Source organism: Anopheles gambiae, chromosome 2 (genome assembly GCF_943734735.2).
Source record: "Anopheles gambiae chromosome 2, idAnoGambNW_F1_1, whole genome shotgun sequence".
Lineage (NCBI taxonomy): Eukaryota > Metazoa > Arthropoda > Insecta > Diptera > Culicidae > Anopheles > Anopheles gambiae.
Window position 1 is genome coordinate 88,316,149 of NC_064601.1, and position 25,846 is coordinate 88,341,994.

At 42.0% G+C, this 25,846-nt stretch overlaps 2 protein-coding genes across 3 annotated transcripts in view; one reads left to right on the forward strand and one right to left on the reverse strand.

Moving 5' to 3' along the window:
* Positions 1–1,861, forward strand: part of LOC1276382 (uncharacterized) — a 117,467-nt gene extending 115,606 nt beyond the window's left edge. For both annotated transcript variants that reach the window (XM_061645176.1, XM_061645177.1), the window contains one exon: positions 233–1,861. In XM_061645176.1, the coding sequence (XP_061501160.1) occupies positions 233–415 (183 nt within the window). In that variant the 3' untranslated portion in view covers positions 416–1,861. The remainder of the gene's footprint in view (positions 1–232) is intronic.
* Positions 1,862–2,197: 336 nt separating this feature from the next.
* The window catches only part of LOC1276384 (fibrillin-2), a 116,485-nt gene continuing 92,836 nt past the window's right edge, over positions 2,198–25,846 (reverse strand). Inside the window, exons 12-13 of the mRNA XM_061645169.1 lie at positions 2,881–3,040; positions 2,198–2,698 (exon numbers count right to left, since the gene is read on the reverse strand). Coding sequence (XP_061501153.1) covers positions 2,391–2,698; positions 2,881–3,040 — 468 coding nt within the window. The 3' untranslated portion in view covers positions 2,198–2,390. The remainder of the gene's footprint in view (positions 2,699–2,880; positions 3,041–25,846) is intronic.

Here is a 25,846-nt window from a genome sequence, read left to right on the forward strand (position 1 = left end):
GAAATGTCATATTTTAACGCTTAACAGCACTTCCAGATAATCTTAATTGCTTTCACTGAAAAACAATGACCATATCATTTAAATTCCGTATTTGATTCGAAAAAAACTTATAATAAGCATAAAAGTTTTATTTGTGCATACCTTTAGGCGCCTAATATCTTAAGTATGGTTCATAATCTAAAAATTTAATTTTTCATCCAAAATCTATTTTCATTACATAAAACAAAAACAGAGCCCCGGAACGGACTTTGGTGCCGGCAGTCATCTAATCACGTACGAAGCACACGATGACGCGGAATGGAAGAGCAAGTGCGTCTTTAAGATCGTCGTGAACGTGAACCCCGACCAGCAGCAGCAACCAACGGCACAGTCGCACTTCCAGCTACCGATACTGTACAATCGGTTCTACTTCTAAAACAGATCGTGGCCATCACCAGGACCAGGCAGCACGGTATAGCGTGCACTCCGCCGCATTGTACAGATTGGAGAGGTGTGCATATTTTACAAGAAGACTAGAGCAAGCAGGTTTTTCGTAGGTACCGTTTGGCATTGAGCAAGTTTTTGTGGACAGCAAACAAGCAAAACGCAAGGTAGGCAAAACAAAAGCTTTTTACGTCGCCACCAAGGCCAGCGCGGTGCTTGAATAAGTGGAATACAATAATGCAAGAGTTTATGCTATACAACTGAGCCGTGAAAAGGGGATGCAAATAAAAGGGAGCAAGTAATACGAGACCGAATGTGTGTGAAATTACGTTGAAAAAGGAGGAACCATTACTTCTGAGTGCACGCTTTCATCACACCCGGCAGCGTTCTTGCTTGCACACCCACTCACACCCCTGCTCGCGAGGTGAGTTGTAGAGGGAGATTATACATAACAAGCAAATATCAAGTCGTACATATACAGATCCTGAGGTTTAGTTTGATAAGGATTTTTAGTCGTAAGCAATTCAGTATATTAAAGCAAAACACACATTGCGGTGCGAGTTTTGGCGAGCGATTATCATTCGGTGGATGAAAGGTTTAATCAAAAAACCCCAAATCAATATACACGACAGACAGTGATGGTAGCAATTTCTGTTTGTTCTTTGGCCGGTGGCGTGTATGTAAATAGCATCTTACGCGGAATTTGAACATTATTTCCAAACAAACATGCAAAACAATATGTCTCAATTGAGATGAGCAGAGGAAAATATTTGATGATAAGATGAATTGCAGAAAAGAGAAATTTTCTACACAAAATAATAACATGCCCAAATTGACAAAAAAAAAAAGAAAAGTAAGATACCAGTCTCTTATCACACAGCAGAAACAAAATGGTTTGTTCTCTCGATTGCATACTTTGTAAATAGCGCTGCTTTTTTTAAATCAGCGCCTTAAAGTATGCTTTCCAACTGGAATTGCTACGTTAACAGCTTGTGTTTCGTCTGTTTTAAGCATAATTCTCCGACACTGGAAACACGGATGGGCAAGCTTAGACCAGCTGTCCGTTAGAATGTAACTCTTATGCTGGACAGGAGGAAGTAACAGATTGAACCAAAGTAGTGTGCAGCAGCAGCTTAGCGATCGTAGGGCAAACAAAGGCTTTAGTTTTGTGGTTTAAATGTAACGATAGTGCTGCAATCCCCTCCCCTACTTTCAACAGCTATTCCTTTGGAAAATTCAACACTTGTCCGGGCAGGGACAGGTTTGGGGCAGGCAGGAAAGAACATCCCGAACCCGGACGAGCTGAACCATGTCTGTATAGAGCGTTCACCGTCCACCGATGGTACACGATGGACGATGGTTCGGCCATTCAAATATCAATAAAACGAAACCAATGGTGAAATGAATTTCAGACAAAATGGAACACACGAAAAACAAACATGCCAGCCAAGTCTTGGGTGAATGAGCTTGATGATATCCGAAACAGGCATGACTCTCAGGATCACAGGTGTACGACAACGGAGCGGTAAGTTTCGTTTGTTTTTATTTTATTTTTATTACTTTCCAATCTAATCGATACGCTGTTAAGAAGGGTTTACAATGCCGTTTAATGCACTACAATAGTGTTGCTTTATTTATCTTTCTATCGCAATGAGGATATGAACCATGGAGAATATTGGTAAAGCTAAAAGCCGACTTGGTGTGTTGCAAATTGCATACATTTAGGAGAATATTCGGGTAATGCAACTTGTTGCTTGCGAGGAAATCGTAGTCATTCGAGATTAGAAAGCGTTTATTATTCTTATAGGCTTACGTTTAGAGACAAGCTGTTGATATAACATAAAGGATATTTATCGACAATTAAATTAATTAAAAAAAGAAGACCATCAGCTAGTTTGGAATCGTACTGACTGGTTGAGGTAAGACGGTTAGAAATAGTGTTTCTTCCTTTTTCGAAATAGACTCCCTTACTCCTCGGTTTTCCCTTCATCGCTATTCTTTTCTTGTGCGTGTGGTCGGCTGCGCTTTTTCAGCCAGCGACGTGGCTGTTGCTGCATGTGATGCTGATGATGCTGCTGCTGCTGATGATAAAGTTGCTGATAATGGGATGCACTCATCGGCTCGGTAGGATGTGGCTGCAGTGGCCGCTGGGGCAAGTGGATGGCCCTCAAGGACGACGGTGAAGCACCGTCCTGATCGAAATACGGTGGCCTGGAAGTAGCCGCCACCGCCGCCGAAACCTTATCCCACGAGGAGTAGTAGCGAAGCAGATTATCTGGGAAAAGAGGGAAAAGAGGGTAGATTAGAGCCGCGTTAACCTTGCTCCGTTGGAAAACGTGTTTAAGGAGCAGTTTCTATCGACATGTGCGTTTCATATTTCGCGCGGCTTCTTAAACTGTCAAGGTCAATGGCACAATGTGCTTGAGAACGGTGGCACGAGTGTCTAGTGTTACTTACTGTAACGCTGATGCTGTTGGCGAATCAGTGCCGGACTCGCGTTGGGCGACTCCTCCAGATGCTGAAGATGCTGCGCCAGCATGCGCTGCTGATGGCGCAATCGGGCCAGCTTCTGCTTGATGCGGATGTTCTTCACCACGCAACCTTGCGGGACGTGCAGCTGGAGGGAGGGGTGACAATGAAGGATGTATTAAAGCTATTGAAAATATTATACCTACATTGTTGTTAGCTTTTGAGCTGTCTTGAATATGCAATCGTTTAAGGCAAGCAATGAATGGTATTGTTTTTAAGTTTAAAACTTCGCCTAATGTTATGCAAATCGGAGTACGAAACGTCTTTTTTGTGGCATGTGGCATGAAAAATGTATGTAATGAAACGTTTTTACTTACCTTCAGTGCAAATTTGGTCAATAGAAGCTTATGCTAGAGCATTACATTTCCATCAGCGTAGTTTAATGACAAAACATTCTAAATCATGCTAATTGGTTAATTTGGGTAAAAAAAAAACAATTTTTGAATTCTTAACCCTTTCTCAACGTAAATAAACTGAACCAACTAACTTACTTTTACCGACAAAATAGGTCTATGACCGTTTCTAACTGTGTCAAAATGTCCAATCATCCCATCACGCACCACTTCCCACGAGAAACCATTTCCAATTGCGTTCCAATTCGCACAAATTAACTCATCAATCCCAACCATTTCGATGGGTTAAAAGTTTAGAAGCCAGCCGTGCAAAAAAATGTAATTAATTATACCACAGCGACACCTCGACGTCTCAGGTCGACCTCGATTGAACCCGGACCCGGAACAAATAGCGGAAGCCCCAAAAGTCAACCGTGATCCCGTGCTCCTGCCCCGGAACTTTTACAGTGCCCAATAGACCGGAAAGTCAAATAAAGTGCACCGAACCGGCACATCGATTAGAGAGTGAAAAGGCGAGAGAAAGAGTGTCCACTTTTGTGTTACTCCTCGCGTAAACCCCCGAACAGTCCAACCCGCTCCGTTGCAGATGGTGGGAAAAGGTGGGAAAAACGAAGCCAACTGAGAACCCAATTCAACTCAGGGAAAGTTCAATCGAACGGGGAAATCGGAAATTGGGAGTCTGTGCGCGGCATGAGAAGTTGCACCATGCTTTGGGTTTCGTTTGACCGGCATCCGTGTGTTTGTTTATGTATGTGATTGTGTGTGGACATGTGGTTTTCGATGCGGCTACTCTCGGCCACTGTTGGGGTGAGCTCAAGGGGCTGGGTGTTGTTTATTCGGATGTAAGCCGCAAATACTGTTTACCGTACACGCACACCCTTGCTGCCCCGTGGGTACGAAAGCAAATCTGCACCGACATGCGGTTTTTGAGGGCTGCACTGCAGTTGTGTGGCAGCGGCTTGGCATGTGATTGTGTGCATCGAGGAGAGCAAAAGCGCTTTACAGTACATTCACGCTGACATACCGTGTTTCATACTGTTTTCAAGCTGGTTAACGAGGTCTTTTCATAGAATATAATTGAAATGTCAATTAATTTACATACATTTAGGCGCTTTGTGTTGAACATCGAATAAATACAGTAATACTCCTATCAGTATGCAATTCACATTACATATCGTTTGCAAAATGCGTAGAATTGAACAACAGCGCTACCTCTTATATACAACGGCTAAACCTAACGACTACAGTTTGGTTTCCCCATTTTACCCTCGATGGCGCCAAATAGGATTCGCCAAAAAACGGAGAAAGCCGAGATTGCATGTGAAAAAGCTGTTCTACCATATCAACACGCCCACTCCTCCCCAGGACTGCTAATCAAAGCCATAACTCACGCCACACGCGACACGCATTAATACGCACCGGCACAAAAACCGCCAATTATGTGCAACATGCACCCCCCCGTTTCGTCGATACGAAACGCTAGGTGCCAGTCAAAAACACACGCACACACCGGCTAGGTCACTGTGGCGTTTGGCGTTCGGTTACCAAAGTCAATAAGCACCGAATGAAGCCACCGAATTTCCCGTCTACCCGAACGTGTAAAATTCCAATATTGTGCTACGGTGCGGGAAAATAGTGTTTGCTCATGGGCGGGGAGGGGCACGGTTTCACATTGATATATTCCCTCCCGTTTCCCGGTTTTAGTTGATTCGTTTTACTGTGTGTGCTGTTGCGGAAATGAACAGGTGAAAGTTTGTGTGTGCGCGTTCGGAATAAGAGACTTTTGAAACTGCGTTTTAAAGTTGTAAGCTTCATTTGGGTAAATGAATTTGGCTCTTTTTGGCATAATTGCTGCAGGATTCGTACGGTTTAATGGATTCGTGCATATTTGCTAAACAAAAGAAAACAATTTTCTGAATCCATTAATGTTTGCCGATAGAAATATGGAACAAAAAGCCTTGGAAACGACTTAATCGAACGTTACCAGTCATCAACTGATACCAAAGTTTTTACTATCATAATGCTTTTGAATTTCATACTAGCCTTGGATAGGAGGTAACTTGGTTTTAGGTATTAAATTATAGGGAAAACGCTCAAACAAAGGCGTACAGTACATCATCGACACAACGGCATTGATATCACATAACGTTACGGGAACCTAAACAAAGTTTTTCTATATTTTGTTTGAAATTTTCTCAGAATTCCCTCAATTAATACAACGCCGACAAAGAACATGATATTGGATTTTTTCATCACAAGACTTTGTTGCTTGACTGAACTTTCTAGAAATTTAATTACCGACGGATCTCGATAGTTGAACGCTTTTTAGTTGGCATGTTAGTTTTTTTTTAATTGAACGATTCTATGGATGACTGACAATTCAATCAACAAGCAAAAAATGCAAAAGCGGTATGGAAAATCCGGATTTCGAAAAATTCCCCAAACTATCAAGACATGATATGAAAAATTGCGGATTGATTTTAGAATTAATTAATTATAAGTATTCACTTATATGAGAAATAATGAGATTTTCTACTAATGGTGTGACAAGTGAAAAATGCTTCTTGGTTACTAAAATACTTTTACAAAAATAGGTTGAATAAAAATAGATGCATCTTTTTTCGTATTTTTTTATCTTTTCTGGCTTATGAGGGTTTGAAATTTAAAGGGCCTTTATAGATACAAAAAAAAACCTAAGTTTTCCTATGGTGGCCGAAAACATTTAATTAGCTCAAACAGTTCGTTCTGTTGATTCTATTAGGGTATTGTTGTAGTGCTGTAGGTGGTTTTGTAACGCATAAAAATCACGCAAACTGATTTCATATTGTTATCAAAGAAAATGCCAACAGTCCCATATGTAGCTGAGTAAAATAGAGACATTGGAAGTACAAAACAAAGTTGTTGCGCGAGCTCGAGTCACGTGAATTTTTATTTTAACAGTTTAAATGTCAAATCAGTACAATTTTCTCCATCAATTTTCAAATGAAAAGTAATTTGTACTTTTTTCAAAATATCACATCACAAAAAAAATAATAACCATTGTTATTCAAGTAAATTTTGGCTGTAAAATGTGATATTCGACTTACGCGAATATCTCCGGAACGCATTATTCGCGTAACTTGGGCAAAGACTGTAGTGCTAAATTTATTATTTTCATCAAATGATCAATTCAAGTTACTAACAACCACACTTTTATTCCAATTAAATAATACATAAGTGCGTGGTGGCCATATGGTACAGTCGTCAACTCAAACGACTCAATAACATGCCCGTCAGGAGTTCAAGCCTAAAATGGATCGTCCCACCGTAGCGTAGCAAAGATAGACTATCCAGCTGTGTGGTAAATGAATTAAGTTTCGAAAGTCTGTATAGGTCGGTCCTACGGCAAATAGAAGAAGATAAGTGCTTCAGTATACCAGCAATTTATATCGTTATTAGCTGTTCATATCAAACAAGCTGACATAGTCACATGTGTTGTTGTTAAAATCCGTTTTTTTGCAACCGCCCCTAAAGAAACATCATAGGACATGCTATAGCAACCATACCACGAGTTTGTGTGCAGCACAGTCAGTGGCGGATTTAACGGTACGCGGACTGAGCGGCCGCGGGGGGCCCCGTCACTTTAGGGGGCCCGTGGATGGTAATATTTGTATATTTGTATATTTATTAAATGATCGACGGACCTCATAAGCCCTCTCGATATATGTAAGGGTACAATAGGAATATAACAAAAATAGTCACACGCGTTACAATAACACAATAATAACAACAATAACAATTACAAGGACGCTAAAGATTCTGGCGAGAGGCGCGAAGTAAATTAATGCGACTCAACACATTTGCCATCGTCATGCCGGGCTCATACGCATCAGATTCCGCATTCAGAGCAAGACATATACGCAAAAACGGGTCTCGGGAGGCGAAGGCGGTCCTTGTCTCTGGGATGGCCAGCATCGCCCGAGGGCGGAGAGTTCTTGCAGGCACGTACAGCTGTATCGACGAGAGCAAAACCGGACAGTCGATGCTACCATTGAGAAGCCCAACGATAAAAGCCAGCCTAGCATTTCGTATTCGGTCGTCGAGTTGGGGTAACCCGAGCAACAAACACCTTGTTGTGTAGTCGTTGTTGCTGCCCCACGAACGGAGCGCGAAACGGGTAGCCCTACGCTGGATGGACTCCAAGCGCGCAACCCCCCGAGCAGAGGAGGGCCACCACACAACGCTGCCATACTCCAGCACTGATCGAATAAGAGCACAATAAAGAGTTTTGGTGCAGATTGGGTCAGAGAGCTCGCGAGTCATGTTAACGACTAAGCCTAACAATTGACTGCATCTTGTCACAACGTGATCAAGGTGTTGCTCAAACGTGAGTCTCGCGTCGACGAAAACACCCAAGTCCTTGACACAATCGACTCTCTGCAAAGTTTGCCCGTTTAGCGTGTAGTCGAAATGCACTGGAGAGCGCGAACGGCTGATGGTGATGGTAACACACTTATCAACACAAATGGTTAAGGAGTTTCGCGTGCACCAGTTATCGAATTCTTCTAGTGAAGCCTGGAGTATGCGATGGTCGTCTGGTCCCTGGATTTGCCGAAAGATTTTGGTGTCGTCCGCATAGAGCAGGTGATTATCCGCAGGAAGGATCGTGGAGACATCATTTATATAAAGGACAAATAGTAAAGGTCCCAGATTGCTGCCTTGAGGGACGCCAGAAGATGCACGGAGGGATCTAGATAAATGGGGCCCCATCCTAACGGAATAAGTGCGGCCCATTAGGTATGATCTCAGCCAAGCAACTAGGGGATCTGGGAGGCCGAGTCTGTCGAGTTTTGCTAGTAATATGACGTGAGATATCCTATCGAAGGCGGCTTTTAAATCGGTGTAAATGACATCTACTTGAAGGCGAGCATCAATGGATTTATGGCAGCTACTGACGAATTGCATAAGGTTTGTGGTTGTTGATCTGTTAGGGACAAATCCGTGCTGATTCGGGCTGATGTAATTGCGGGCAGAGGCCAGTAACGGTTCATAAACAAGCAGCTCAAGCACTTTTGCGATGGCCCCTAGCGATGTAATGCCCCGATAGTTAGAAGCCTCATTCTTGCAGCCTTTCTTATGGATTGGTGTTAACCATGAGACCTTCCAGGAGACAGGAAAGGTGCATGAACGTAGTGATTCCTTGAAGATTTTTACTAGTATTGGAGCAATCGACGCAGTGCACTTTTTCAGGATCACTGCCGGGATGCCATCAGGGCCGGCGGTGTAGGACATCTTTATGCGGTCTATGGCGCGGGTGACTGACGAGGTATTAATGACCGGAAGCATGGGACGAAGTGCATCTGCGGGTGTGTTAGAAAGTGCAGCATGAAGAGCCTCGGGGTGCATGTTTTCAGAAACAAAAGTGTCCTTAAAACGTGTAGCAAACAAATCGCACATATCTGGGAGTGTGCAAGCTCGGTTCCCCTTGTAGCGGATCAAACATGGGAAACCGGAAGATTTGCGCTTATTGTTTGCGTAGGTCCAGAAGTGTTGAGGATGCACGCGCAGCTTTTTTTCTATAATACGTAGGTACCTGCGGTGGCAGATTCTGTTATAACGTCGATAAAGTGCGTGGACGCTATTGTAGTAAACCCGCAAAGCGGGACACCTTCGATCGCGCGAGTTACGATATGCAGCACGTTTCGCTCTTTTCAGTGTACGTAGTGTGCGGTCACCCCAGGCCGGACCTCGATGCGGCGTTTTGACGGGGACGCATTCGTTAAGTGCCGTTCGCATAAACTGAGAGTAATCATCGACAGCATGGTCAAGAGTTAAAAAGATCGAGCAGTCAAAAAATTCGTCATATTGTGAGATCAATCTCTCGAGCTTAGGCAAATTAATACGACTAAAATCGAGCCGCCTTTCCGCAACATTAGATGGTAGTTGGGTGGTAGGAGTATCAATGTTGAGATTGAACTCCAATGGTGGATGATGGTGGTCGACCGGTAGTAGGGGGGTATCAGAGGTCCGTATGGACGATGAGGCTGAAGCAGCTGGCCAATTTGCATAAATCAGATCAAGAGTTCTGTTCAGATAGTTTTTGTTGTTGTTGAGTTGATATAAAGCGTTCAGGTGCAATCCGTCAATTAATTGGGCACATCGTGCTGATTGAGTATGAGGCTCGAAAAAACTAAAAGCCGTATCTTGTTCGACAGGTGCAGGTGACCAAGAGAGAGTAGGCTGATTAAAGTCACCGATGAGTAAAAATCTATCATCCGGACATAAGGAGGCGCAAATTTCATTGACCCATTTTAGCAATTCCTTTATTTTCGTCTCGTCTGTGCTGTGATTTGGTGGAAGATAGACTGCAGCAATATACAAACGATGGTTGCTTAGCTGAATGCAGATGCATGTTACCTCGAGTGTCTGGCACAGCACATGATTCGCGTACGACGAGAGGGAAACACTGCATGCAATTAGAACACCACCCCCGCGAGAGTGAGAGCTATTGGTGGTATCTCGGTCACAACGGTAAATACGATACTCATCACCAAACAAGAGAGCGGTGGGAATAGAGGGATCAAGCCAGGTTTCGGTAAGCACCAATACATCGTATTCAGTCTCCATTACCGATAAGCGGAACTCATCGGCTTTAGAGCGCAGACCACGCACATTTTGATAAAACACGGTTATACGCGTCGCTTGATCGCTGGGTGCTTGATGTAATGAAGTGTTAGTAGCTGGTATGTTGGAGATGACGGAGCTTATCGTAGATGGTGAGTGTATGATGAGTGTCTGTGTTGTCGAAGAGATTGCTCGGACCGTGTGAGTACCATATGACTGCGCTGCTGTGGTGCGGTTACTTCGGAAAAAATTGAGCCATTGTAGTTTGACGCGTTTTTGCTCGTGATGTGGACGGAAGAGTAGGTGAAGTGAGAGTGCGATTCATATCGGTTGGTGAGTGTTCAGCTTGTGTCTGCGAAGGTTCACGGATAAGTGCAGGTGAGTAAGGATTGTTGTGCTGGATGCGAGACTGTTGTGGTAAAGGTGAGAGCTGAGTGCAGGGCTGTGGCGCTACCGGAGAATGTTGAGTGCGGGATTGTTGCGGTAGTGATATGTAAGTGTTCGTGTGATGTGTGCGTGATAGAAGAGATCGCGGCGGGAGCGAGATGAACTCACGCACACCGAGCCCGGCCGGCCAAGAGGCTGCGTTAAGCGCCTTGCTACGAAGGACAGCGGGGATCCTGACCTTGAATGTTATCGCACTCAGGGAGTTAGGAACCGTTCCAGCTTTTAATAGGCTAAAAGCGATTACGTCTGGGGTGTCCAGCTGCGAACTCACCATCGAGATAACTTGTTCAGTGGTGACGGATGCAGCCAGTCTTGATAGGTGCAGCCACAGGTATTCAGTTTTTGGTATTTGTGACACAGTTGGTATAGGAACTGAGGTAGTATTGGTGCCTGTTATAATAGGTGGTAGTGAAGGTCGATCGATCCGGTGTGTGTTGTTGGTATTTGTGATGTTTGAGGTTGCTGCACTGTCAACAAACATGGTATCCGAGGATGCAACTACTTCGCGGAATAATCTCCGTCTTTTTCCGTTAGGAAGTGCATCCGGGGGAAATTGGTTGCAGTGCTGGAAGGATGCTGAGTGGGACGCGGCGAATCCGGCAAAGCCATCCCGAATCTCTTGCACTACCGGTGGGACTAAGCTGGACTTCATTGCTTCAACGGCAGCTGTGAGGGCGGCTTGAAAGCCAACTTGCATACCCGTACCCTTAAACACTTTGCTTCGCGGATTACCAATCGCATTAGTACACGCAATGCAACTCCAGTGCAGCGAAGGCATCCTTTTCACTTCGTCGATCACTGATATGGGCACTTTCGTGCACGCCAGATGGTAAGTACCCTCACAATACAGGCACGTAATTGAGCCTTCAACCGGGCCCAGTGCATCAGAACATGCATGACACACGTCCTCCATTTTAGATGCAAGCTGCGGATGAACGTCGAAGGAGCCACGAATAGAAGCCGAAAATATCGTGAACACAGTAGTTATCGTCAGGAAAACAATACTAGGATCGCGGGAACTGCACTTATGGACTCAGCAAAACTAAAATCGGTTAGAGCGAAAACCGATTACACGGATAAAATCGTGGATAAATTCGGAGCGATTAGCGGTAAACACACTAAGTTGGCAGCTGTCAGACCGGTAATTCCAGCACATACAACAGTGTGTACAGCAGTCACATCGAGAACTTCTATACCCAATAGAGGCCTTATGGATGAAGAGAGTCATACTTCGTTTTTGGTACTTGATGTCTAAAAATGATCTAGATAATTTTTTGTTATTATATCGTTTCATAGACTTGACAAAACGATCAAATATAATTATTCGTTATTAGGCAGCGTGTTAGATCGTCATCAGGAAGTTTGTGATCTAGGTGTTACACTGTACTCTAGTTTAAATTTCCATTTACACTGTTAACAAGGCATACAAGATGCTAGGTTTTATCTTTCGACAATTCCGATAATGTACTTATGTCTTAAGTCTTATGTCGTTGTTTACTTGTCTTGTGTGTGCTGCTGGGTGATGTACTGCTCAGTACTTTGGTTCCCGAATTGCACTACGATGCTCAAAATAATAGAGGCAATACAATGGCAGTTTACAAGACTTGCTTTATAATGCGACCAATTCAGAGGACTTACAGTCATGTCAAGTTATCGCTCGCGTTGCCTTCTGCTTGGCCTATAGACGCTCGAACACCGTTTTAAGGTAAACCAATGTGTATTTGTTGCAATAATATTCGTTTAAAAAACGAATTAGGGTAAATGTACCAATAGTGGTGCAATTTGTAGAGGTACCGATGTGTTTTAATGGATTTAAAGTGTCAGGAACGACAATTTCTGAATATTTTAACACATAGCAATTGGAATATGTTTTATCTTCGCAATCGCAACCATTTTTACCATGAAACACATCAAATTTACGAAAAAATACATATTTTTGTGATTGCTTCGTTGTACCTATAATGGTGGTATGGTTCCTATAGTCGTCGTATTGTGTTCCTATAGTGGTGGTAAACAAGGATGCCTCAAAACAGTGTATAATATCAATATAACTTAGTTTTGAAGATGTTTTCGTGTGAATAGCAACGATTACTGCCATAATATTGGTTTCTTGCGTAATTTGATCATAAAAAAATGTATAAATTTGATTGATGAAACTATTCACTAAAGTACTGCATCACACCTGTCATCAACCAACACCCGGAAGAGTGTGCTTGATTTGAAGTCAATTTTTGATTCAGCCAGATAAGCGAATTTTGGCCTGTTTTTGGTAAATTACCTAAATAAAACTCATTTCTGTTGCTTATTTTAGTGAAAACAGTACGACATGTCAAAAATTTCCTCGAAAAAATCTAAAACGACCTGTTTTCATTGATTTTATAACTATAACCACTATAGGAACATGCCTGTTTTGTGTACCTATAATGGCACTATGGTAAAAAACACTTAAAAATGCATAAATATGGTCAAAATGCAAATAATTTTAGTAAAACAATAACATTCCATAACAGTCATGTTGAAAAACTAGTAATTGCGTGGGTATGTGATCATTTAGAACGTTAACAGAAATATGAGTTTCGTTATGAAATCCTAAGGATTTTGGAAAAATGTTGACACATTTCACAAAATAATGGATTTTCCGGTCACTAAGTAACGGAATGGCCCCATTTAACTTTTAAACCCTTTGTAAAAGGCTAAAAAACTTTTCACATTGACGAAAATAACTTAATTACTTTTAATTTGCCCTATGAACCGCATTTTAGAGCAATAGCACCACTATTGGTACTACCACCACTATAGGTACATTTACCCTAGACGTTGTTTCTTCGAGAAGAGCAACATATACGTGCCTTCGGGACCTCTTCGCTCTCATAACTTGTTTGTTGGTGAGAGCAGGCATACCTTATATGGATACAATGAGCCGTTACTAGCTGTAACAAGGCAATTCCATACATGGTCTTATCACTTTGATTTGAATTTAACGACCAACATATTTAAAGAGAATATTTTATTGATTTCCAATTTTGGCGACACCGGATTCAGGCAGTTGTTGGTGAAATAAGTTAGGGATTAGGTGTTGAACACCTAAATAAATAAATTAAATTATTAATAAATAAATAGATAAATGAAGTTTATGGGTAGTCAAAGGATCATAACCCCTCCCCCTCCCCCACCCCCCCCCCCCCCCCCCTCGCCAGTAAACAATTACGGTGAGTTGTCCCAACAGGGGGCCTAAACTTATTTTACCGCTTAGGGCCCCCGATACCCTAAATCCGCCACTGAGCACAGTAATAAAAAAATGATACTTTCCTACTAAAACTGATTTGGTTTGGGTATTGAGCAAGATAAGACATTGTAATAGTATGTTTTCCCCAGTTAGAACGAACTGCAATCCAGTGCTGATTCGTATGGAAAACGCATGAAAAGAATGCAGAAAAGAGATACTAACGAGCAATGCCCAATAAATCATATCATCCATTGCTAAGAAATCCACCGAATCATCAAACAACACTTAAAACCGTTTAATCTCACAAAAAATAATAATCCACCTTTGTCGTCTGTCCTGCCACAGCACGGTTCTATTCAATATTTCTCTCATTTCCGGACGGTAAATCACTCGCGACCAAGCGGTAAACAATTTCATCCGTGCGGGCGTGGAAAACTTTTCCACCACGAGTCGCCGTGTGCAGCTGCGATCGAGTCAGCAATTGGGAAAGACGTGATAAACAAAAACAATCTTACCACCTCGCCCGTCATCACCATGCACCATCATCAGCATGATTTCGGCGGCCAGGACACTCGTAACAATCGTTTGCTCGTTTTACAACATGTCTCCGGCTTTTGTTTTGCCTGCCCCGAAGATTGGCGTTCGGGGTTGGGTGGTTTGAATTTCGCTACACGATTGTTTCTCGCTGTAACCAGCGCAAGGCGTGAGACAACACACATACACACACACACAAGCACGAGCTGCAAATTGTGCGATACGCGAATGCAAAAACGCGTCCCGTTTTCCCCGTGATAAAACCCTCCGACACAAAGTCAACATGGAAAGTGCACAAGAAAGCGTTTTTCTTGGGTAGAAAACTTCGCGCAGCTTCCAACGATCGGTGGTACAAACATAAATAATCGCCATACACACATAGACACACACATACACACACTTACAAATGGCTGCCTCGGCGAAAAGTGCAGAAAGTTGCAAAACTTTACACTCCGTTGTAGAGATTCGCTTGGAACGCAATTGAAGAGACCAACTTTTTCCCCTCCATCGGATCGGGGCTTGGATAGCTAAACGAGCTGCTCTCAACACATTTTCCACGCCATCAATGTGTGTGTGTGTGTGTGTCTTTACAGAATTTTTGGTGACTGTTGAATTCTGTTGGTGAACAAACTCATCGCCACACAGTCACCGGCGCCAGTTTTAAACGGGATGATCCTGCAATTCGGTTTACTTTCTCGTTAACTGCCTGCTGGGTGCAGTTGTGAGTTTTTTCTTCTTCTATTTTAAAAGATACCGTGATGACTGAACTTATCGTTAAGAAGTGTAATGAAAGTGCTGTAACCAAACGCACACTTTACAGAAGTATAGAAAACAATCTTTCTCAGTCGAGAGCAGCTAAGTTTGTAAATTGACAATCGGATTTCTGCGTGTTAGATGCATTCTAAGGAGAAAATGTTAGACGATTGAATACTGAAAGGAGCTTTGAACAAAAAGACCTCAGCATGGTACTTCAATTTAAAATAAGCTGCGAGATATTTTATCCCATTCTTGCTTGGATGACCCTTTTTAAAAATCGCAACCTTGCTCAGTATGACGTACTCAACCGTAAGCAGGTTACCAAAGGAAGAAAGGTATAAATATTGCATACCTTCAAGCATTTATTTAATAGTAAAAGGTACAATTTACAAATTAGCTATAATTTTCCAAACAAACGACAATGAAAGTAGTAAGAAAAATTAGACAAAAATTAAACGGCTACTAAATCGAATGTTTTCCGAGCAAGCATGGATAAGGCCATTTTTCAAGAATGGGTATCGTGGTTGTATCTCTAATCAACGTAGCATATCTATTTTGTCTGCATTCAGTAAAGTATTTGAATCTGTTATTCGTTTTCCTCTCATGGAAATGGTGAAATCATAGATTATTCCAAATCAGCATGGTTTCATGGCTGGCCACTCCACCACCACTAATCTTGTTGAGTTTGCATTCGATAAAATCCCCCATTTACTGCTCATTGCTAAACTCAAGAACCTTGGTTTCTCTCATTTCTTACTTGAATGGCTACTATCATTTCTATGTAATCGTTTTTGCTGCGTTAAATTTAATAACGGGTTTTCTTATGAGTTCCATTGTTTGTGTACGCCAGGGTAGTGCTTTGAGTCCTTTACTTTTTATTTGTCAATGATGTATGCTCTGTCTTGCCTGTCCCTCCGATTCATTCCTAATGTTTGAACATGATTTAAAATATTTTGTCCCATCACTGACTCTAATTCGTGTGCCTCACCTCAATGTCTATTAGACTCCTTCTCCTGTTAGTGTTCTGCAATCGTTATCTCCCTATGTATCGGTAAATGTGCTTGTATATCTTTCTCGCGGTCCCCCAATGTATTGTCCAATAATTATTCATTTAACTCTGTTGTATTAAATCGTGTCATTCGTGATCTTGGGGTTCTCCTTGATTCTAAACTGTTATTCAATCGACATATTGAGCGTACCATAAACCGTGCCAATAGTCTGTTAGTAATTATTTGTGCTATGGCAAATTATGTACATGACCCTATTTGTATCAAAGCTCTTTTATGTGCCTTGGTCCGCCCTATCTTACAATATGCGAGCATTGTGTGATGCCCAGTTAGTTTGGTATGGATTGAAAGGATTGAAAGCAGTGCTGCAAAATGTCATGAGTGTCACGGGATTTTCACCAACGAAAACAATGAACATATCCGTGGTAGCTTGATGCTCATTGCTGATAGTCAATAAAAGTGCCTGAAAGAGCTATGACATGCTGAACACAACATGTGAATTCTTGAGTCCAACGCGATACTCTGACTAGCAAGCTGAGCTTGATGCCGGCGCAAGCATAATCATGATTTTTTCTGGCTGGGAACAGTGCTGCTAAATGCCACTGTTTCAGTCATCAACTCTCATAACTGAAACGAAGCTCAAATCAGATCACGTACACAACGGAGCTAATCAGTGACAATACTCAAACAGTCGGAGAATCAATCAAATGCTTAGTGACATTTTGATTAGCACCCAAATCTTAGTCACTCACTTGGTCACAACATATTTGTCGGTGATAATCACGACATTCTTGGAAAATACTTGGCGCGTGGGCTCTAGCAACAAAATGAGCATGCTTTCTCCCTCTATCTGTTTTGATTATCTGTCGGGTCAAACAGAGCGAGAAATCATGCTCATTTTGTTTCTTGGAACCACTCGCACGCACCGCATATCTCCCATGACAAATGTCGCGACCAAGTGACTGAACAAGAGTTCGTTGCACACAATGTCACCAATCATGTGATAGTCGCACCAACTGTTTGAGGCTCGCCTCTGATCATCACAGTAGAGCTCGTGACGCTGATATGGTTTTGTTTCAACCGAAATTTGTCATGACTGTGTCAGTGACATTTTGCAAAACTGATCACACCAAAAAAAAAAATAGTGACTGACCAAGCGATGGTCGGAAACATGTCATGAGCATGTATTAGTCACCAACCGTTCAGCGTATCACCTCTGATTATCACAATTGAGTACCTGACGCTGATGTGGATTTTGTTTCAGTCAGATTTTTTTATGACATTGAAAGTGACATGTTACAGCACTGCTTGAAAGCGTTAAACGCAGATTCACTCGAATTGCCATTAGGAGCCTCTCGGGGCAATCAGGTGCTTCTCTTTCTTCGTATGAAGTTCGGTGTCGTATGCTTGGCTTAATGACCCTACACGATCGTCGCTTTGTTTCTCAAGGTTCGCTTATTAGTGGTTTGATTTGGAACGAGATTGATTGCTCTTCATTGCCGTATTTCTGGCAATTTCCTTTCAAAGCACAGTCGGTTGGTGTCTAAACCAAAGGTTGCAGTTAAGGAATGCGTATAGTATAATATATATATATAGTGCAATATACACACACAAAAAACAAAAATCTTCGAAAAATAATTTCCAAACTTGTAGCTCATTATTTACACAGCTACATTGTGAAGCGAGTTATAAACACTCCAAAGAGTTTATTCATTACAGCGCTAACTTTCGAGCGCCCACCAACAGCTAATCAGCTAGCGCGCTCGGGTTGCACTCATTTTACCCAGTTTGCAGTTTTGCCCTTATCGAACCAACCACCCAATCATCGACAGCAGCAGACCCAGCTTTCGTGTACTTTCGGTTATAAAGTGTAAGCAGTTTTTCCTCCGCTTTCCGGCTTGCTTTGGGTGAGAAAATGCAGCACACTTTTTGCCTTCCCATTTCATTTCACTCTGTTGGCCAACTACCCTTTCATTTTTTTTGTCGTTGCTTCCCCCGATCGACTTTTGACTGGGATGACAGCGCGTTTGTTTGTGTGTGTGTCTGTGTAAGGGTTTACTCCAAATACTACAACCGAGTGTAGATAAAGTGCACAAGTTCCAGTGAACGACATGACACCTCTTCCTCCTCTTTCGGCAGTGCTTTCCGCACTGTGCCATTTTGCAAACATTTTCTAAATAATCGCTGAAAGAGCTCGAGGGAAGAGTTTTGCTTCGTTCATCCTGTGCATCTTTTTTTTTTTGCCAAGCCATTTCATTTTACAACGCCTCCATGCCTTTCTCCTCCCTGAAAGTCGTTTCGGAAGAATTTTTAATTAGCCTCCACACTGTGTACGCAAGCGACGGTACATGACGCAACTGCCGGAATGGAGGGAAGGATTTGAGGATGTACCGTTTGAATTTATCATGAGTCAAACTTTCGACTCCAGCATCAGCATCCAAACACCGTCAGCGCAAGGATACAAGCCGCATTTGCACTGATAGCGGGACAGCAGTTTTTCGGGAAAATGCTCAAACCGTCAACACTGTCCAGCAAAAAAAAGGGTAAAAATACGAAATACGAGGAAATACGACTAGGAAAGCGGGAACCAAGGATGGAAAAGTGACTAAGCTTTATGATTGGAACTAAATCAAATTTTTCGAAACTACCCTGTTTCTCCGTTCACCAGCCATCCCGGTTCTTTGTCCATGTAATGAAACGTTTTTTTTGCCGCCAAATTAGGACGAAACATTTTCGGGGAAGAGCAAAATGATGGGTAAAAAAGTTCACCGAGCAACCGGTCGATAATGGTTGCAGCGAATGGTATAAATTTGGTTGTTTACAGGTAGCATTTAATGAATTATCAATTACCGGTCCAAACTGAAAGCGTCTTGCCCACCAAACGGGCAACGCGTTTGCCCGTGAGCCAACAATCGCCACGTTTCAGTGTAAAATGATTGCTTATGCATAAATAATCGTTACAGGCAGTGGAGCAGTTTGAAGAAGAACTTATTGGTGTAATATTTTTTTAAATAAGTCCGGTTAATGAACAAAATATTTTTTAGATTTTGTTTACTTTTCGAAATATTTATGACTGTCTGTTTTAAAACTCAATCTCCAACATTCTCTTCAAACAATTAAACATTGATGAACGTGTTTTGTGATATTTCAAATAGTCTTTAAAAACTCTTTAAAGGCTGTTTTGATTTACACATTGCATACATTCAGGCGTATTTGAAAAAATATGCACAACAAACAAGGAAAATGCAGTCTGTCTGGCAGCTGTAAATAAAGTAGTTGCTGCATAACAATAGGCTTCGTAGCAAGGAATGAAAGCGATTGAGCAGTATTTTTCAATTGCAGCTATGTTGAATGAAATAACCGATTTGTAAATAAGGATAAGGTTTGCAAGCAATTTGTAAACAATGATAAGTTGCGAAAAAATATGTTCAAAATACAACAAAGAACAAAACTCTAAAATAACTCTGACAATTGATAGGAATAAAAACAAATACGCCCCTTTGTTTGTAAAATAAAAAAAATAGAAAACAACAAAAATACAATAGAATAAAAAAACAACACCAAAAAGATAGAGGAACGCTTCCACTCGAGTGCAAATCAACCGTCAAACAATGCAAAACTAACACAGTTCACCGATAAAACAACACACCAAAAAGCTACAGAAACACAACAAGTTAAGGACAACAGCAAAAACATCTATTCCAGCTTATCAGCGTACGCAGCGAGAAGAGTGGTGGGTGCGCAAAACAACAACAAAAAACAGCCAAATAATCATAACACAAAAGTTCCCAACAAAAGAAGAGAAGTGCAAGCAGAAAAAAAACCAACAGACAAACGAGTCAAAACAGAGCGAAACGACAGACAAACAAACAAATTGCAAATTTAAAAAAAAAAAAGAAAAAGTTTTAAAAACACACAGCCACACAAAAGTAAAGCAAAACGCCACACATGGAAACAGCAACAAACGACAGCAAAGCCGTGTGAACGTTGCCAATCGTTCGCCTACCGGCTTTGGCGGTGAGATTTGATTCAATCTGTGCTGCGTGGCGGACAGGCCCGGCTCGACCGACTCGACGAACGACGAACGCCACTGGTTCCGGGACAATCGATGGTCGTACTGCTGCTGCTGTTGTCGATTCTGCTGAGGGTCCTGTTCATGGCGACCCCCCTGATGGTGTGCGAGCTGACGGTGCTGATGATGAAGCAGCGGCTGGTGGCTGTGGTATTCGATATGTTGCGATTGCTGGTGCCACTGTCGCTCCAGCAGCTGTTGTTGTCGATGATGATGATGGTGATGTTGATGACGCTGCAAAAGTGAAACAAATGAGCCGTTCGGATAAAATCCCCATTTACGCAACAATAGAGGGAGCGGCCAACGAAGCGCACAAACCAAAAAATAAAACGACAGTTGGACGCAGGTTGGGCAAAACGTGGTGGCCAGCGCAACCAAACGCCGCTGCTGCTGATCGCTAACTGTTTCGATGTCGATCGGAAAATGTCACATTGTCACCGTGTGTCCTGCAGCTTTGCGCTGTTTGTGTGAGTGTGTGTGTGTGTGTGCGCGCCTTTATGTGTCCTCGTACCAGTTCCAGCTAACAAATGGATGCACACGAATCGATGCTGACAATGGGAATTGAAGCCGGAAAATTGATTGATTGTGCCATTAAATTGTATGCAGCCGTAACGCACGATACAATTTACCGGCACGTGGACTCTCTGCCATTTTTTACCCCTTTCTGCCATTGCTGGCGAGACACTTTTCCCGATAAGGGGTTTCGGTTTTTGCTGTTGCTGTCATTCGCATCTAATAACCGCAAAGCCCCAAAAGACCACAGCACAGCATTCTGCACAGCAGTGCCGAGTGTCACTTCAACAGCGACCAAAAAACCCACACAGCGAGCAAGCTCAGATGGTCGCGTGATAATTTCCCTTGCAAAACGCTGTGGCTGCTGCTGCGTAGTGAGATGATTTCCCGGAAGAGATTTTCTTTTCCCCTTTGGCACAAACGCATGTGTTTTTAATTAATTTTCTTCTCCACCTCGGCGTCACCGCACCCGCGCCAACCGAGTGAAATTGTTGCGACGGGATTTAAATCTCAACGGGTGTGTGTAATTTTCAGCAGAGGACAACCGTTACACACACCGCTTTATTATCGCTTCAATTGCTATTGCTGCAGTGGTAGTGCAGTTTGCAGTGCAGCGGAGGGAAGTAAAGGTGTTGCACGGTAAATTATAATGATCGTAGGGCCCCATTTATCATCGCCCGGTGGCAATCGCGCGCGGGATTGATTCCAATTGTTCATAATTGATGATAATGCTGCCCTTTTCCGATATGGGTGGCACTGTTTTTATATAAACGGTCAGCCGGCATACCGAGGCCATTCGGAGCTGTGCTTAAGAACATACCAATCAGGGTACGCACGAGAGCTGTGCATTTCCGCAGTGGATTGAAACAGGATCCGTACGTTTATGCAATTACCAATAGAGCATAGATTAGCTGGTCGCTTTAGACAAATGCATCCGGTTTTTATTAAAATTATTTGCTGGTGAGAGTGGTGTGTTATTGTTTAATGGTGTGATAGAATTCCTGCTGTGCTGTACATAAATTACATGCATTCATCACTATTCCAGCACTCTTTTGATGACAGCTACTAACAGTGTGCTAAAACTGCTTGTGCTACACTCAGCTTTATTTCACTTTTACACTTTTATTTGATTGAATATTTTCAAATATTCAAAAAACAAAAATTAAACGAAATTACAACTGCTGCAAAACCGGCTAATAATCGCAACCTGAGGGCCAAAATTCTTCAACTAAAGATTGGCTTCAGTTTTAATTGCGCATTACTGAACCAAGTTTGGTTGAAGGCTACTGTTCTTTTCACCCTTCTCACATTAGCTGGAACTCTTCTATTCATCCTTTTATACCCCAAGTGATGTAAATCTGATCCATCGAACCAAGGTTTGTGTAGGAACGAGGTCAAATATCAGCCAAAATTGGTTAAGTCATCTTGGATGCCATTTAACAGCAAAAAGACCTTGAAAATTCATCAAACCCCCAAATAATTCACACAACTAGAGGTACATTGATATGGCCGCAATATGTACGGAGCGATAAAAGTAGTGATGAGGTTTGATAAAGAAATCGGTAATACACACGATTTGCTAAAAACAAGCATTTTAATATTGCAATAGCAACCAAAATACATAAAAAACAAAAAAAAGTCGTTTGATGGGCGCGCAAAAAGTATTCGTCCATCTAGCTTTTTAATTATTTACGCTGGACAAACACTACGCAGACGTGAATTAAATGTATTATTATCAATCTGCTGGTGATTTCCTTCTAAATTAATGCATTTCTGTTGTTTCAATTGCACTTCAGGCGGTCAGATAGGCACTAAAGGCGGAGGAGTTAAATGATTGGAGCATGATGGCGACAATCATATCTTTAACTTATGCATAACCTATCCTACCCATTTTTGAAAGTTACAAAATGTGTGGGAGGCCTCATTCCTTGATTTGATCAGAGTTTCGCCATTTTTCTGACACTAATTGTGTGACAAACTGCCATGTGAGCAGCCATCCTTGACGGTTAATCTAACGAAAGAAGCGGATTAATGTCCAAAAAATCAAATATTACCATGGAATCAGTGCATTTTGTGATGGCCAATAAGAAAAGGAAAAGATATGGGTCACATTTGGTTGATGGGTCATGCTGCATTTCATCGTAGCTGGTCATGTAATAACTTGAATGAGTGAGTTGTTACAAACATCTTTTGTTTGAATAATACCATACACAGAAAGTGGCCAAATCTGTTAAGGTGCATCAAATAATTCAGGAATTTATTTCAAATTAGGCTCTACTAACATATTAAAACATGTTTAAATCGCCAAGGTCATACGGCCACCGTCTACTGTAGAGAAACCAGTCTACTAAGATGCAGCATCAACATTTCGTGTAACGGTGGCACCATGGTGTCACGATACTAGGGCTCAGTGAGGTGAACTAGAAAAATGATTCAAATTTATGGGAAAAGAGATTCTTGCAGTTTTTAAGAACTTTGAGTCCCAGTTCTGAGAAATTTTACTTAAGAAGTACCACATGTTTCAAGACCGGTCGAGCTGGAGAACATACAGAGCATTGTCATTTGCCCGAAACACCAAACCAGCTGAAACCAAACTAATGAAAATGATTTAGTAGACTCTAAATATGATATAAGTTGCCAACTTGTCAATGGAACTTGCCCACGTGACCAGGAAATGCAATCTTTCTACCAGAGAATAATTGGAACAAGTCTTGTAGGATGAGTGGGTCAAAATATGCCTTTTTTGAGGCTCAAATGAGTTATGGCGTAGGTCAAGTTGTCAATAATAGTCATAAATGCAATAAGAAACAAGATCAGGACATTTTTTTATTCCATAACCTTTGTTGTCTAAAGCATATTACGCCTCAAACCTGATCGACGAATACTTTTTGCGCGACATTCAGACGCCTTTTTAAGTGTTTTAAATATTTTAGTTGTTGTTGCACTATTTTAATGCTTATTTTTTGCAGTACTTGTGTATAGATAGTCCCTTCATCAAACCTCATCATTACCTTTAACACCCCATGCCTATTGCGGCCATAATTCCCCTTTTACTGCAAAATATTCAGCTAAACGAATACTTTTTTACTAACTGTACATACATTTCTTCTAAAATTCATGAACAAATTAACAATCTTCTTGTGCTGATCGGATCGATTCATTATTATAATCACATTTGAAATTTGAATCAAAAAGGGCTTTCAGATGTCAAATGGCAAATTGTTCTACATCACGAGACCTCGTTCCTACACAGTCCTTGGGGTAGGCCACGGAAGATTGGCTTGTGTTGACAGATGGTTAATATGTCTGCTTCGTTGCTTGCTCAATCAAGTTAGCTAATGTACGATCGAATTTTTCCTCAAAAGCACAAGTGTCTGGTCAGAAAAGGTTTAACACAGTTTGAAACGATATTTACGATGTAGATGTGAGCAATACTAAACAATTATGAATATTTCCGCTGACAAGCTCAATATTGTTTGCTTTAGGGACTATACCGGTGGATCAGTTTCATCGATTTTTACATACATTTAGGTGCTCCTTCTTACTGATAGTTTTGCATCGTAAAATAGGAAACAGATCAAAAAGCTCGTGTGCCCTCAACAAAACTTCTTTCCCAATTTCCCTATCCTATTAGAAACTGGCGTACCATGAAGCTGGACACAAATCCACCCAGCTCACCCAACTCATCGTCACCCACATTGTGAAACGTCCATTGCTAATGCTACCGCTAATCACCGTATAATGTACATGTGACGTGCCGAACTGCACGTCCAAACAGTACTCCAGCCCTCCCATGCTATGTTGCCGCTATAAACAGATTGATGATGGTGATGACGCGCGTTAGGGGGGGTTGGACTGTATAATTGTTTATGTTTTGGAATTAATTACGGCCATAATAATCAATACCAAACGCCAACTCGGGACCACCCTGCTGTGCGTTATGCCACTGACAGATGGAAACCGGATACGTTCGCTATTGGATCGATTAAAGTATGATCCCATTCGGTGAAGCATTTCAGCATTTCCCCCACACGAAATGATGTCCGGTGCTGGAAGCGGTGGATGACGTTTGCTAAAAGTGAGCCATATTTTGCATAGTCACTGCACACCGAACCGGGTACGGACAGGGGGGGCCTTTTACAAGGCTCATCGATATTACAGGGTTTCCCACGATTTATTGGTTGGATCTCATCAATTTTTGGTTGGTTCCCATATTTTTTTAGTGCGTTCCCACGATTTTTTGGCCGTTTCCCAGATTTTTTTGGTCCAATTGTATTGATATCCATTCGGAAAATACCAATAAATTATGGGAACGAACTAAAAATCCATGGGATACGACCAAAAATTCGTGGGAATTCACCAAAAAATCATGGGAACTGACCAATAAATCGTGGGAAACCCTGTAAAGCATGAGCAGGCAAACAAAAACTGGATGCTTCTGGGTGTAGTTAAATCATTTAAAGCATTTCCTCAAAACGAAACATCCATTTAAAGCCGTTTAGTGGCTTGATCAGTATGTTGCGTATTAGGCTACAGACAGGCAGGCAGGCAGCAAGAGTCTATTGTGGGAAACTACTTCTCATGCTCATGTATTTTTTATTGATCTTTGGAGTGGAGGTACACAGCGAGCTAAGCTAAGGCCGGATGCTTCAGGTTAAGTGAATTTTGCTCGTCAAAATATCCTTCCGGGAAGAGTTTTCGAGTTCGGCCCGGGTTACAGTATCGTGCCTGTGATTGTTGTGGAGACCGTGAAGTGGGGCTTCTGCGAAAGTTTTTTTTCTCCCATCTACAAACAGGGCACATGCATCATCAACTGATCAAAAGGTATGCAAACCGGTCCCGTTGCTCTGTTATCATTATCAAGCAGAGGAAAATGTGAAGCAGGATAGGAACATAGAAAACCCTTTTTTTTACTAACAAATTTGTCTTTCAGTATCCTTTGATGAACAATGCTGTTTGTAGAGCGAAACAGATACCAGGCTTTGTTAGGAATGGTCGAACGATCTATCGATAGGACGGTGAAAACCTTCCCGTGAGCTTAGAGCAGGTTTGAAATATTTATAGCATTTGGAGTGAAAGCCACTCGCAAGCCCTCGCTAAACAGGGCAGCTAAGCTCGCATGCCGACAGAATAATATATCGTCCATTTTAAAATCCCCTTCGTAAACGTAAATCGGTGCGCCGTTCGCTGCAAATCCTGCTGTGAGTGAGTTATTATTTTCCTTTCACCCCTGAGTGTGTGTTGCGAGAGTTGGCGCTGTTAGCCTCCCCGTGCCTTCGTAACTGGCTGACCAGTAGTATACAAAAACCTCAGATAATCCCGGTTTTTCCCCCTAGGTGGATGCTCCCTGTCGATTGCATATAGTGTCAAACGGGAGCACAAA